General features: G+C 39.9%; 1 protein-coding gene across 11 annotated transcripts in view; it reads left to right on the top strand.

Moving 5' to 3' along the window:
* The window catches only part of CECR2 (CECR2 histone acetyl-lysine reader), a 159,713-nt gene that overhangs the window by 119,465 nt on the left and 24,424 nt on the right, over positions 1-15,824 (top strand). For all 11 annotated transcript variants that reach the window (XM_079140203.1, XM_079140202.1, XM_079140198.1 and 8 more), the window contains 4 exons: positions 7,239-7,378; positions 8,208-8,312; positions 10,543-10,592; positions 11,282-11,451. In XM_079140203.1, the coding sequence (XP_078996329.1) occupies positions 7,239-7,378; positions 8,208-8,312; positions 10,543-10,592; positions 11,282-11,451 (465 nt within the window). The remainder of the gene's footprint in view (positions 1-7,238; positions 7,379-8,207; positions 8,313-10,542; positions 10,593-11,281; positions 11,452-15,824) is intronic.

Genomic DNA, 15,824 nt, shown 5'->3' with positions numbered 1-15,824 from the left:
CTTGTGCTATGGGAGTCCTGTTAAGGAAGTCTGGTCCTAAACCGACATGTTGAAGATCTGGACCTACTTTTTCTTCTATAATCTGCAGGGTCTCTGGTCTGATTCCGAGGTCCTTAATCCATTTTGAGTTTAGTTTCGTGCATGGTTTAGTTTCATTCTGTTGCATATGGATTTACAATTCTCCCAGCACCATTTGTTGAAGAGGCTATCTTTTCTCCATTGCATATTTTTGGCACCTTTGTCTAGTATGAGAAAATTGTATTTATTTGGGTTTGTGTCCATGTCCTCTATTCTGTACCATTGATCTACCTTTCTATTTTGGTACCAATACCATGCTGTTTTTGTTACTATTGCTTTGTAGTAGAGTTGAAGATCTGGTATTGCAATACCCCCTGTTTCACTCTTCCTGCTAAAGATTGCTTTAGCTATTCTGGGTTTCTTATTCTTCCAGATGAATTTCATAATTGCTTGCTCTATTTATGTAAGGTACATCATTGGGATTTTAATTGGAATTGCATTGAATTTGTATAGCACTTTAGGTAGTATGGCCATTTTGACAATATTAATTCTTCCTATCCAAGAACATGGAAGATCTTTCCATCTTCTAAGGTGTTCTTTAATTTCTTTCTTTAGTGTCGTATAGTTCTCATTGTAGAGGTCTTTCACCTCTTTTGTGAGATTGATTCCCAAGTATTTTATTTTTTTCGAGGCTATTGTGAATGGGGTAGTTTTCCTAATTTCTCTTTCTGAAGATTCATCACTTATGTATAAAACTGCGCTGGATTTATGGGCATTGATCTTGTAACCTGCTACTTTACTGAATTCACTTATGAGTTCTAAGAGTTTTCTGGTGGAATTTCCAGGTTCCTCTAAATATATAATCATGTCATCAGCGAACAGGAATAGTTTGAGTTCTTCTTTTCCAATTCGTATCCCTTTAATTTCTTTGGTTTGTCTAATTGCTCTGGCCAGAGTCTCAAGAACGATGTTGAATAAAAGTGGTGAAAGAGGGCATCCCTGCCTTGTTCCAGTTTCTAGGGGGAATGCTTTCAGTTTTTCACCATTTAGAATGATATTAGCCATGGGCTAGGCATAAATGGCCTTTATAATGTTAAGGAACGTTCCCACTATCCCTATTTTTTCTAGTGTTTTGAGCATGAAGGAGTGCTGTATTTTATCAAATGCTTTTTCTGCATCTATTGAAATAATCATGTGATTCTTGACTTTAAGTCTATTAATATGGTGAATTATGTTTATTGATTTCCTGATGTTGAACCAACCTTGCATCCCTGGGATGAAACCCACTTGATCATGGTGCACTATCTTTTTAATATGTTTTTGTATGTGATTTGCTAAAATTTTGTTGAGAATTTTTGCGTCGATGTTCATTAAGGATATTGGTCTGAAATTTTCTTTCCTTGATGAGTCTCTGTCTGGTTTAGGTATCAGTGTGATATTGGTTCATAGAATGAGTTTGGGAGGGTTCCCTCCTCTTCTATTTTATGGAATACTTTTGAGAAGTATTGGAATGAGCTCTTCTTTAAAGGTTTTGTAGAACTCGGCTGAGAACCCATCTGGTCCCGGACTTTTCTTTGTTGGTAGGCTTTTGATGACTTCTTCAATTTCAGTACTTGAAATTGGTCTATTTAAATTGTGTATGCCCTCCTCGTGCAGTTTAGGCAATTCATATGTCTCTAGAAACCTGTTGATGTCTTCGAGGTTTTCTGTTTTGTTGGAGTATAGATTTTCAAAATAGCTTCTAATTATGTTTTGTATTTCAATCCTGTCTGTTGTGATATTTCCTTGTTCATTCCGAATTTTAGTGATTTGGGTTTTCTCTCGTCTTCTCTTTGTTAGTGTGGCTAAAGGTTTATCAATTTTGTTTATTTTTTCGAAGAACCAACTATTTATTTTGTCAATTTTTTGTATTGTTTCTTTTGTTTCAGTTTCATTGATTTCAGCTCAGAGTTTAACTATTTCCTGTGTTCTACTACTTTTGGTGCTGGTCTGTTCTTCTTTTTCTAGGGCTTTGAGCTGTAGTGTTAGGTTGTTTATTTGTTGAGTTTTACTTCTTTTATTAAATGCGCTCCATGAAATAAATTTCCCTCTAAGTACTGCTTTCATAGTGTCCCAGAGATTTTGATATGATGTTTCTTTGTTCTCATTTACCTCTAAGAATTTTTTAATTTCCTTCCTAATATCTTCTGTTATCCATTCATCATATAATAGCATATTGTTTAATCTCCAGATGTTGGAATAGTTTCTGTGTTTTACTCTTTCATTTATTTCTAACTTCAATCCATTATGATCTGATAGAATACATGGTAGTGACTCTATCTTCTTGTATTTGCTAACATTAGCTTTGTGGCATAATATATGGTCTATTTTAGAGAAGGATCCATGTGCTGCTGAGAAGAAAGTGTATTCACTCTTGGTTGGATGGTATATTCTATAAATGTCCGTTAAGTCTAAATTATTGATTGTGTTATTGAGATCTATGGTTTCTTTGTTCAATTTTTGTCTGGAAGATCTATCCAGTGGTGAGAGAGGCGTGTTAAAATCACCTAGTATTATTGTGTTATGGTCTATTTGGTTTCTGAAATTGAGAAGAATTTGTTTGACATACATGGATGAGCCACTGTTTGGGGCATAGATGTTTATGATTGTTATATCTTGCTGATTTATGCTTTCCTTAAGCAGTATGAAATGACCTTCTTTATCCCTTCTGACTAACTTTGGTTTGAGGTCCACATTATCTGAAATGAGGATGGATACTCCAGCTTTTTTGCTGAGTCCATGTGCATGGTATGTTTTTCCCCATCCTTTCACCTTTAGTCTATGGGTATCTTTTTCTATGAGGTGAGTCTCTTGCAGGGAACATATTGTTGGTTCTTTCTTTTTAATCCAATCTGCCAGTCTATGTCTTTTGATTGATGAATTCAGGCCATTAACATTCAGGGTTATTATTGAGATATGATTTGGTTTCCCGGTCATTTGGTTCATTTTTTAAATTTTATTTATTTGTTTGTCACAACTTGTTTCCTCCTTTATTTGACAATTCCTTTAGGATAATTCCTCCCTTTGCTGATTTGCTTCTTTGTTTTTCATCTCTTCCTCATGGAATATTTTGCTGAGAATGTTCTGTAATGCTGGCTTTCTTTTTGTAAATTCTTTTAGTTTTTGTTTATCATGGAAGGATTTTATTTCATCATCAAATTTGAAGGTAAGTTTTGCTGGGTATAAGATTCTTGGTTGGCATCCATTTTCTTTCAGGGCTTGAAAAATGTTGTTCCAGGCCCTTCTAGCTTTTAGGGTCTGGATGGAAAAATCTGCTGATATCCGTATTGGTTTCCCCCTGAATGTAATTTGGTTCTTTTCTCTCATAGCCTTTAAAATTCTGTCTTTATTTTGTGTGTTAGGTTTTTTCATTATAATGTGCCTTGGTGTGGGTCTGTTGTAATTTTGTGTGTTTGGAGTCCTATAAGCCTCTTGAACTTGATTTTCCATTTCATTCTTCAGATTTGGGAAATTTTCTGATATTATTTCATTGCATAGATTGTTCATTCCTTTGGTTTGTTTCTCTAAGCCTTCCTCAATCCCAATAATTCTTAAATTTGGCCTTTTCGTGATATCCCATAGTTCTTGTAGATTCTGTTCATGATTTCTTACCATCTTCTCTGTTTGTTCAACTTTGTTTTCAAGGTTAAATATTTTGTCTTCAATGTCTGAGGTTCTGTCTTCCAGGTGTTCTATCCTACTGGATATGCTTTCTATGGAGTTCTTAACTTGGTTTATTGTTTCCTTCATGTCAAGGATTTCTGTTTGTTTTTTTTTCAATATCTCTAACTCTTTATTGAAATGATCTTTTGCTTCCTGTATTTGCTCTTTTAACTGTCGATTGGTGCGATCATTCAATGCCTGCATTTGCTCTTTCATCTCATCGTTTGCTTCCCTGATCATTTTAATTATGTACAATCTGAACTCCTTTTCTGTCATTTCTTCTGCCATGCTGTCATTGGGTTTTATTGATGTAACATCTAGATTTGTTTGCAGCATTTTCTTTCCTTGTTTTCTCATATTATTTAGTTATCAGTGGACCGCTGAGATATTGCAGATTTCCTTTATTGACTTACAATGTCCCTGAAGATTTCTGTATATATCCCCTCTTAGCCTTCAGTAGCCTGAAGTCTTGGAGGAAGTTGATAATGCGGTGCTCCACAAGGAATCTGCCTCTCTAGGAGTGGTGGCCTTCAGGTGGGGTATATTCCCTGCTAGTGGGCAGAGGTGCCTCCACTTGTTGACCAGTGGTCATCCAAAGGGGAATTAGGCTGTGGGCTGAGGCAAGGCCTTTTTGGGCCTGTGTCTCTGGTTTTACCGTCCTTGTGGGGAAACCTCACCCAGCAGGGAAGACTCACCCGGTGGGGAAGTCTTGCTGGTCAGTTCCCTCCTAGAGGTTCCCCTCAATTTACAGCTACCGCCTGGGCTGGGCTGCCTTCCTCTGCAATGTTCCCAGGGGCCCGGCCCTACCTCCTGGGCCTGGGAGCCTCACCCTTCGCAGATGAATCTCCTTAGGCTGCCCCTCCTCAGAGAATCTGCCCACAGGCCTGGAACCTTCGCTCCGCCCCTAAGCCTGTCTCTGTGCGGCTCTTCCACCAAGAAGCCTCCTAGATCCTGGGACCCTGCTCTGCACCTAATCGCCTGGCTATGCGGCCCCTCCTCTGAGCAGCCACCTGGGGCCCCATACAATTGCTCTGAGTCCCAGAGACCTGCCACACGCCTCTTCCTCCAGACAGCCGCCCAGTATTCCGGTGCGGTCACTAGGAGTCCAAGCAACTCACTGCGTTCCTCCTACTCCCACCGACCACCCGTAGCCCGGGGCAATCAATCACTCCGAGTCAAAATGACCCTCCCTGTTCCTCCTCCTCCTCCAGGTAACCCCCCGGGTGTTCAGGAGTGGTCACTCTGAGTGGCTCTGAATCCACGTGACCCGCTGCACGCATCTTCTGGGCAGCCGCCCAGAGCTCTGGTGCGGCCACTGGAGACCAAGCGACCCACTGCGCTTCTCCTCTAGGCAGCCCCCCTGTGTTCAGGAGCGGTCGCTTTAAGTCCAAACAACTCACCACTCACCTCCTCCTCTGAGCAGCCGCCTGGAGCTCCAATGCAGTCACTGCGAGTCCAAACGCCCTGCCGCGCTCCTCCTCCTCCTCCTCCTCCTCCTCCTCCTCCTCCTCCTCCTCCTCCTCCTCCTCCTCCTCCTCCTCCTCCTCCTCCTCCTCCTCCTCCTCCTCCTCCTCCTCCTCCTCCTCCTCCTCCTCCTCCTCCTCCTCCTCCTCCTCCTCCTCCTCCTCCTCCTCCTCCTCCTCCTCCTCCTCCTCCTCCTCCTCCTCCTCCTCCTCCTCCTCCTCCTCCTCCTCCTCCTCCTCCTCCTCCTCCTCCTCCTCCTCCTCCTCCTCCTCCTCCTCCTCCTCCTCCTCCTCCTCCTCCTCCTCCTCCTCCTCCTCCTCCTCCTCCTCCTCCTCCTCCTCCTCCTCCTCCTCCTCCTCCTCCTCCTCCTCCTCCTCCTCCTCCTCCTCCTCCTCCTCCTCCTCCTCCTCCTCCTCCTCCTCCTCCTCCTCCTCCTCCTCCTCCTCCTCCTCCTCCTCCTCCTCCTCCTCCTCCTCCTCCTCCTCCTCCTCCTCCTCCTCCTCCTCCTCCTCCTCCTCCTCCTCCTCCTCCTCCTCCTCCTCCTCCTCCTCCTCCTCCTCCTCCTCCTCCTCCTCCTCCTCCTCCTCCTCCTCCCCTCCCCCTCCCCCTCCCCCTCCCCCTCCCCCTCCCCCTCCCCTCCCCCTCCCCCTCCCCCTCCCCCTCCCCCTCCCCCTCCCCCTCCCCCTCCCCCTCCCCCTCCCCCTCCTCCTCCCCCTCCTCCTCCTCCCCCCCCCCCCCCCCCCCCGGTGTTCAGATGTGGTTTGAGTCCAAACAGCTCGCCACTCAGCCCCTCCTCTGGCAACCGCCTATAGCTCTGGTGCTGTCAGTCCGAATCCAAGCTGCCCCGTTCCTCCTCCTCCTGGTCCTCAGGGCAGGCCCCGGTGTTCAGAAGCGGTCGCTCTAAGTCCAAACAGCTCGCCACGCAGCCCCTCCTCTGGCAACCGCCTGTAGTTCTGGTGCAGTCACTCCAAATCCAAGCGGCCACGCTTCTCCTCCTCCTCCTTTGGGCAGGCCCCGGTGTTCAGAAGCGGTCGCTCTAAGTCCAAACAGCTCGCTGCACAGCTTCTCCTCTGGCAACTGCCTGTAGCTCTGGTGTAGTCACTCCGAATCCAAGCGGCCGCACTCCTCCTCGTCCTCCTCAGGGCAGGCCCTGGTTTCCTGAGTCCGCACAGCTCTCCTCGCCGGTCCTCCCCTGGGCAGCCTCCGGAGCCCCAGTGGTGGCTCCGAGTCCCAGCGCTGTGCTGAGCGGCCTCCTCTGCGACGCTCCCAGTTGTCCGAGTTCACTGCTCCAGCGGGGGGAGGGACATCTCGCCGGCAGCTCTACTTCACAAGTTCCCTGCGTTCTGGGACTACCGTCCCATGTGGGACGCCTCCCCAATGGGAGAGACTCACCCGGCTGCTTTGAGTTGGTCCCAAGTCTCTCAATTTCTCCTCTTTTGAATCCTGAGTCCTGGAGCAACATGAAATGCTGCCACCCTCTAGGCCACCATCTTGAAACCCCGGGAATTCAGTTTCTAATCCTGCTCAGTCATAAATGGTTTAATATGTTTGACATCTTAGTCTGGCTCTGAGGATGGACTCGTAAGAATCGTGTATTTTAGTACAGTCTTTGCTGAGGACTTCAGCAGTGCTGGGAATGCTAATGTGGGTTAGACTCAGGGGTAAATTGGGAAAAGGCTGCTGTGGGTTATGATAGAGGTGTAGAATATAACACAAGACACAGCCTTCACAACATCTTACTCTGCTTAATTATAATTGTCTTTCATGTAGGCACACAGAAAATAACACTTCTACACCAAACAAATAAAACATTCATCAGAATTACTTTTTGGTGAAATAGGAGTAATGGTTGAGGGAACATTTGAAATATTTCCATATCTTGTTCTTCAAAGAAGGTAGTCCCTTCCCATTCTCTCTCTTTTTCATCTGTCTCAATCAAAAAATAAATATGATACTTGGGTGTTTTAAAATATGAGGCATGTCTGAAGTTAAATTTGAATCAATTTAATTTGTTCCTGTTTTATTTCCTCAATCCCATTTTCTGTTTGGTCTAGGGTCTAGATGCAGACAGTCTCCGTGTGGAACCTCTAGGTGAAGACAATTCTGGAGCCCTCTACTGGTATTTCTATGGAACACGAATGTACAAGGAGGACCCTGTGCAAGGGAGGTCTAATGGCGAACTCTCCTTGAGCAGGTACAGTCTTTAATGTCAGGGTGTGATAGCTACTGTGTAACAACGCATCAGAATTCTACATCAGTACATTTTCCGCCCTGTTGAAAGAATTAGTTATATCAGCATTCCTATAAGGAACTGGACAAGGAATCATATCATACAGAAATTAAAATAAGCGTTGTGGATGTAACTCAGTGGAAGAGAGTCTGCCTAGCATGTGCAAGGCCCTGGGTGCAATGCAAAATAAATAAATTAAAAGGAATTACTCCAAAGGTTCTGCCACACAGCTATGGTGAAAGATAATGTCTTTGATATGAAGTTGTTGAAGAAATTTATGAGGAGTACCCCTACCCTACCACAGCCATTTTCTTCTGAGCAGCACAGTTACTTGTGTAACAATTTCACCTTTCATAGGCATACTTTGAGAACTCCATTTTCTATTAGAATTGATATTCTGCCTTATGACTCTTAAGATCCATCTGCATAAGTCCAGAGAACTTTAAATGGTGACCTGAAATGTAAGCTTTGCTAAGTGCTTCATAAATAAGAAACTGTTTTGCCATAGCATCCCAGAACAATGCTTACCTGTTGTTTTATTTAGACTTCCTTATTGCTAGGAGTAATGCTCACTATTATAATAAGGAAGGTGTTAGAGCTTACATTTAAATAGTGCAAAATGTGTTTTCCTTGGTTCCACAGTTTAATAGTGAAAGACAGAAGGTCGCCCTCCGCATTCATCGTGTTTGCTACCTTTTTGGTAACCTCATGACCAGAAATACTGTAATTACTTACAAATCATGTGAGACTCATCTATGAAAGAACTTTTCTGTTTAATAATACTATTTCTTAGGGAAAGTGAAGGACAAAAAAATGTTTCAAGTATTCCTGGAAAAACAGGAAAAAGAAGAGGAAGGCCCCCCAAACGCAAGAAATTACAGGAGGAGATTATTGCAAGGTGAGAAAATCTTATTATTCTGTGGTCACATACCCTCATGCTAGAAGGAGCCTTAATTTCATTTGTTCCTTCATCTTTGAGTTTTGCCTCTGCCGTGGGAAGGACATGGGACTTCAGTTGTGAAGACCCAATAAATGAAAATTGAAATTTGAATTAAGGTCAGAGTCTTTGTGAAATTGTTGAGTGTGCACTAAGGAACCAAGAAGCCCTGGCTGCATGACCTGTACCAAGTTATCTACCTTCCCTAAGCCTGTTCTTTTATTGGATTATGATTATCAATTTAATTAGGATTAAATTGAATAAGACAATGCATGGCAATGTAACAAACCGAAAATCATACTTGACCCATAGTAAAGGTTTGATAAACATTTGTTTTACTACACATTTAAAAATTTGTTGCACCACACATTTTTATACAGAAAGTTAGAGCAAGTTAATTTTATGGTTCACTGTTGACTAATCAACATTTAGTAGAATTACCTATCATATCTGAGTTTAGGGGTTAATTATTTCCCAATGGAGAATTTAGTTTAACATGCCCAGACATACTTTATTTTGTATAGAATGCAATTTCTTACAATGAAGAAAAGGTAAATCTAAATTATTTTCTTAATTTTTAATGTTAACAAAGAAAAAGGCATCCTCTTATTGGAAAACTTTTCTTTTGTAGGTTATTACTTTTAATGTTGATATGAGTGTATTCAGAATCTAACCCAATCTGACCTATAGTGTATAAATATACTTTTTGCTTAAGAATCATTATAAAACAATGGAAGTGAGGCATGTTCCTAAAATTTCTGGTAACAGATAAAAAGTTTTTTCCTAGTAAGTTTATAAACTGTAACTTCTTAATCTATATGCTTGGATTAAACCTACTTCACTGATTTTTTTTTTTTTTTTTTTAACCAAAAGGCACATTCCTACAAAATCAGATTATGAGTAAATCCATCAGAATTTGATTTTGTTAACTGAATCAGCATTCCACTTAATTTTTCCTGATTTAACTAGATTGCAGCAGCTACCTATTTCCTCCTTAGCAGTGTTTGTGAGAAATGTCATTCATTTGTGTTATATATACAACATCGGTTTCTGGCTTCTACATGGCCCACTTGCTCTTTTATGTTCAAAAAAGCTGTTTTATGTAACTACATTTCCCCATAAGTGCCACAATTAAAGTACCTTGGTTTTGGGAATATAGAATCATTTTAGCAAGCACACATGGACTTTTGCCACCCTCTACTGGTAGTTTCATACCTTTAGAGCTGTGTATCTGAGACTATTTAAACTATTATATAGCTTAAAACTATTTTTAAAATTAATGAAATTTGAATTAAATTTTATTTACTAGTAAAATACTTAAGTATACCAGCCTCATTTCAAGTGTTCAGTAGCCTCATGCGGCTTGTGGCTTCCATATCAGACAACCCTTGATAGAAACATTTTCATTTCCCACAGTTGTATTGAACAGTGTACTGCTTTAAATGTTTGAAACCCAACCAAAAATCCAGCATTCTTTTTTGTTTAAGGGGTACAATTGACAAATGATGATGACATTTAACGTTGTGCCTTTTGAAATTTAATCTCTGATATCCCTGTGAAGTAGGATAAAATGGCCCCATTTTACAGGAGGTCACATGGTAGTTGACAGACTTGAAATAATCATTCCAACTTCAGAGCCCATGTTTTTAGTCTCTACATTAGATAAGAGCAAATTAAACACACCTATCTGTAGTACAGCCCTGAATTAGGGGAGAGTGAAATCCCTAGTTCCTTTTTCTTCACATTTAATTATTAATCTGTCTGATTTTCTAAGTTATTATTTTCCTGTATGATGATGTTATTGCCATAACATTGGTACGTATATGTACTTTTTTATAGTGACATGCCCACATCCTGGTGTTTGTTTATTCTGTAGAACTCTTCTTCTTGAATCTGCAAACACACACACTCTTTCTCTTTGTGTTATATTAATTGGGTCTTTTATTGTTGTTGTTGTTGTTCTTTTTTGGATATACATCACAGTAGAGTGTATTTTGACATTATATATACGTGGAGTGTAAATCCCATTCTTGTGGTTGTGCATGGTGTGGGGTTACACTGGTCATGTATTCATATATGAACATAGGAAAGTTATGTCTGAATCATTCTGTCATTCCTGTTCTAAGGGAATCACTGAGCAAATTTGGATTTATCTTTGTTTTAATTGCTACCTCTTTTTCTTGTGTTTCAGTGAAAAGCAGGAAGAAAACTCCTTGGTGTCTGAGTCACAGACCAGAAATGGTAATGATCTTTGTTGGCGTTTAGAAAAGATCAAGTCAACATGATTCATATATATTATGATGGTGACTATCTTTTTCCAAAGTCCTACAAAGCAGTTAAAATGATTCCAGTTGCCTTATAACTAGCCTCCCTCCCCATCCTCAATTCTTTGTTCCTTATACCTTATCCTGTACCCATCTCTATCTGACCTCTTAAGATGAGGACAAGTTATGTAAACAAGTGCCCTGTTACCTGTTGTGGTATACACTCATTTTTAGTTTCTCAGAACTGTCTCATTAATGTCAGCACTTTATGTGTGCCATACTGGTTTTCTACCTTGATTTTCATCCTCTAATCCAAATGACATATTTTAGTGGAAAATAATGTAAATAAGACTAGGCATAGATTTCTACAAAACCTCAAACTCAAAACTTTTTCTGGAAAAGTACATAAATCCATTTAAGCTTTTCTAGGATGTTGAAATTTTATAATCACAATAGTTACGTTTGTATTGCCTCTAGTCTTTTAGTTGTAAATAATGACAGCAATAGGAAAATCAAAAGTGTACGTTATTAGCCTTTAAAAAGAATTAGCTTTCCTTTTTTTTCCTTTGTTTTAGTCATGACCCAGGTTAGGAATAATGTTGAGAATTAATAGGAAAGAAATGTCCTTGTGGGATATCTGTAGTGATTCATGACTTTCTTTTGTAGGATCTCAAGGACCAGGTCAAGGTACTTGGTGGCTCCTGTGCCAAACAGAAGAGGAATGGAGACAGGTCACCGAGAGTTTTCGAGAGAGGACCTCCCTTCGGGAGCGGCAGCTCTATAAGCTCCTCAGTGAGGACTTCCTGCCTGAGATCTGCAACATGATCGCCCAGAAGGTATGCAGAGATACTGAGGGTTCAGTGCCATCAGACCACTTGTTGGGTTTGATGCTGTGATATTAATTAGGACTTTTTAATGCATTTCACTGTCCTAGAAGTGTTATAGACTGTCATCCTCTCTGAACTGGAGTATTAATATGGGTTCTTGTAATATCCAACTCTGCTTTCACAGTGTGTCACATACTGTTCTCCTCACCCACCAGGAAGTCCTCTGTGATCAGTACCCACCAGTACTTAAATAGCTCTTCGGTTTAGAACCAGCTTTCTTTCCATTATGTTCCTCAGGAAATGTGCCCTGAGCTTGCCAGCTTCTCTCATGTCACCCCATGCAGACCTCTGTATGATGGTTACTTGGGTTTTATTATTGTTTGTTTTCTTTCTCTTTTGAGTACTAGGAATTTAACCCAGAGACAATTTACCACTGAGCCATTCTCACTCCTTTTTCTCTTTTATTTTGAGACGGGGTCTTGCTAAGTTGCCAAGTCTGACTTTGAACTTGCAGTCCTCTTGTCTCAGCTCCCCAAGTCACTGGGATTATAGGTGTGCTCCACTCTGCCTGGATTTTGTAAAAAACTTTTTTCTTCTGAAGAAAAAAAAAAAAATCACAGTATTATGGCTCTGTCTCTGTAACTAAACAACAGACTTTGATGAGCATTTATATTGGTGACTTCATTGCCAGCTCCTAGATTTATCCACCTGAGGTATTTGTACCCTTCTTTCCAACTTCAGGGCAAGTTATAATTTCATAAATTATTTGTATGATTAATACATGTTAATAGAAAACCAGAAATCTTTGACTACCTGCCAATGAAATCTGAAGAGAGAATGAATATAAATCATTGCAGCACCTAGAGGGAAAAGCAAAAATCAAATATATTACTAAATTTGTTCTGGGTAGCAGGTTAATTCTTTGTTGAAAATTCTAGACTTTCTATCAGGAACTTACAGTGAGTTGTTGAAGACAGCATCGTCTTTGATGATCAAAAAAATCTGCACTTTTGCATCAATTTACCTAATTTCATGAGAGAATTACATTGCTTCTGTGATTTGCAACCTACTGTAACAATTTTTCTAGGAATTGAAATATATAATCTCATTTTCTTAAAATTAACCAGGATGTGGTTTTGTGGTGTTGTACAACCTTGTATGTGACTCGATCAAAAGAGCCAGTGGTGTCAGATTAAACCATCTATAAATCATATAACTAATTAACTTAAAACTTCTTCTATTTTATCTGCTTCTGAAACTATTCTATCCAGAGATTTTGGTGGATAATAGAATTACCAGGGAAATCTTAAGAGCATAAAACTGATGGTTTTGTTAAAAAATTTCACATTGATACTTTTCAAGATTAAAAATTAAGAGGGGCTGGGGTTGTAGCTCAGTGGTAGAGCACTTGCCTCAAATGTGTTCTATTCTCAGCACTACATATAAATAATAAAAATAAACAAATCCATTGACAACTAAAAAATATTTTCTAAAAATTAAGATAAGGCTTAGATGTAATTTTTAAGAACCATGAAAGTAGAAACCAGAAAAAGATAGACTTGATATTTTGCAAGATATACAGTGTTAGCCAGAAAAACAAGGGAATCTAAATTATTAAGTAGAAAGTTTTAGCAGACAATTAAAGAAATGGTTTCACAACAGGATCTCATTAAAATCTCCAGAGTCAGGCTGGGGATATTAGCTTAGTTATAGAGCATTTATCTGTCATGCTCCAGTCCTAGGCAAGTTCAGCAAAACAAAAATAAACCAGAAATTTGAAGTTTTCTAAACCTTCAAAGAATAATTTCCAGGGACTGGAAATATCGCTCAGTTGGTAGAATGCTTGCCTCACAAGCACAAGGCCTTGGGTTCAAATCCCCAGCACCACCACCAAAAAAAATAATAATAATTTCCAAACATGTCAGAAATGATGGGCCAGGGATGTAGCTGAATGGTAGAGTACTTGACTAGCATGCACAAGACAGGCCTCGGGTCCACTCCCTAGCACTGGAAAAGAAAAGGGAAAAGGGAAGGAAAAAAGGTGAAGGTTTCCTTGTTAATTTACACAGGTATCATATTCCCATTCCCTATTAAACATTTTTTTTTAATTTTTCATTTTTTGTAGTTGTAGATGGACAGAATGCCTGTATTTTATTTGTCATGTGGTGCAAAGGGTGGAACCCAGTGCCTTACACATGCTAGGCAAGTGCTTTGCCACTGAGCCACAACCCCAGCTCCAGATTAAACACTTCTCATTCAGTGATCTATACATCTTTAATACTGACAAATAAAACCTACCTCTTAACCAAAAAAATAATTCAACATAATTATCAGAGGTAAACCTCAGAGTATAATATTGGCAATAACATTTCGGATGCCTTGCCCAGTATAGTATACCAAAAAAGGATAATAAGATACAAAGTTTTAGAATGTTTGCCTGGAGACTGTAAATCTGATAAAATGTCTATTAACTAGAATTACTTTAACAGTGCTGGAAAACTAGACTACTTGCATCAGAATCACTTGGCATGTGTACCAAAAACTCACATTCCTAACCACTGCTCCATTCCCAACCTCTGTCAGAGTTATTCCAAGTAGTACCTATTATCTTACAGTTGTGGAATCTCACCAGGTGATTATTGGGTATACTAAAATTTAAAGTTCTCTGGAAAATAAACTCATTGTGGTAGTAGTAAAAAAAAATTGTCAGAGTTGTGCATTGTCTGTAAGGAAAATAAACTTTCAGATCCATTGGTTGATACATAAATGTGTTAAGGCCTGTCTGTTCCTGGAAGGAAAGTATAAAATACAGCCCAATATTCACCTGGATAAATTGAGAATTATTATAATCTCCACCAAATCCCAGCACAATAAAATTTTCCTCCAAAACAGCAGGTGGATATAGTGTGAAGTAGGAACATTGGATGTTAGCACAAGAATTAGCACATCAGAAGCATTCTCAAAGGACTTTCATTTAAGGCTCAGCTAGTGTAAGTGATTTGCTCAAAGTTATGGAAAGTTATCAACTCTTAGTAATCTTTGCTATAGTTGGCATTCAGCAGTTGAGTTACATGTTCAACAGTTGTAACATTTTTATGAGCCTGTTTGTTCCCATTGTACTTGTTATTGTAGTTAAACATTTAAGAATTTATGAAACCAATAAAATGTGGCAATTAAAATTTCTGTAAAATGTTTTTATTGAGTTGGGTATATAGTTCAGTGTTAAAGCTAAAGTACTTGCCTAGAATGTGTAAGGCCTTGGGTTCAATCCCCAGAACTGCAAAAAGGGAGGAAGAAAATATTAAAAACAAGTTGTTTGGGTTGGGACTATACCTCAGTAGTAGAGCACTTACCTAGTATGCACTATGCCCTGGATTCTATCCCCAGTTCCACCAAAAAAAAAAAAAAAAAAAAAAAAAAAAAAACCAAAAATTTTTTGTGGGTGATTCTAAAGTAGCCTATCAAGGTGGGTGAAATAGTAAAAGATTGTACAAGAGGACTTAAAATTGTAAGGATTCTTGCCTTTGATTTTTAAGTGTGCTAAAAGTCTTACTTTAAAACTGGAAGACCAAATGAGGGTGTTTATGTGAACAAATCACAGGGAATCATCTTGTTGGGTATCTTATGATTGGTGAATGGTGGTACATTTGTAAATTAAGTGCATAAAATGTATACATTTTTTTAATTCCCTGCTTTATCTGTGTGTTAACCTGCCACTACACATTGTAATTGCATTAACCAAAAGAAAGTTCATTCTAAAATTGAAAAAATACCCATGATTCAAATGTGAAAATTGAAACATAGATAGGCAGAAAAGAATGCAGTGCTCACAAATAGACTATTACATATGAAAACATGGTATGGCCAGGTGCAGTGGAATACGCCTGTAATCCCAGCAGCTTAGGAGACTGAGGCAGGAGGATTGCAAGTTCAAAGCCAGCCTCAGCAAAAGCAAGCTGCTAAGCAATTCAGTGAAATTCTGTCTCTAAATAAGGCTGGGGTTATGGCTCAGTTGTCAAGTGCCCCGAGTTCAATCCCTGGTACCCGAAAGAGAAAGAAAAGGAAAACGTGTTATGTGTGTGTGTGGGGGGGGGGGGGGGCAGTGGCTCCACACCTGTAATCCTAGCTACTTGGGAGACTGAGGTGGAAAGATAATAAGGATGGGGATGTAGTTTGGTCATGGAGCACCTCTGGGTTCAGTCCCGGATACTGCAAAACAAAAACAATGCAAAAAAAAAAACGAACAGTATGTAAAGGAGGCACAAAACCCTGAGCAGTGGAGAAAGCTTACCAGGGTAACAAGGAATTTAGGAGTTTTTCTTCAAATATATTTGAATTATGGTGCTATCCTCTTCCAACTATCCCTTGGGTAAATTACTTGA

Source organism: Sciurus vulgaris (genome assembly GCF_902686455.1).
Source record: "Sciurus vulgaris genome assembly, chromosome: 5".
In the NCBI taxonomy this organism is placed as follows: Eukaryota; Metazoa; Chordata; class Mammalia; order Rodentia; family Sciuridae; genus Sciurus; species Sciurus vulgaris.
This window is presented reverse-complemented; position numbering and strand designations above follow the sequence as displayed.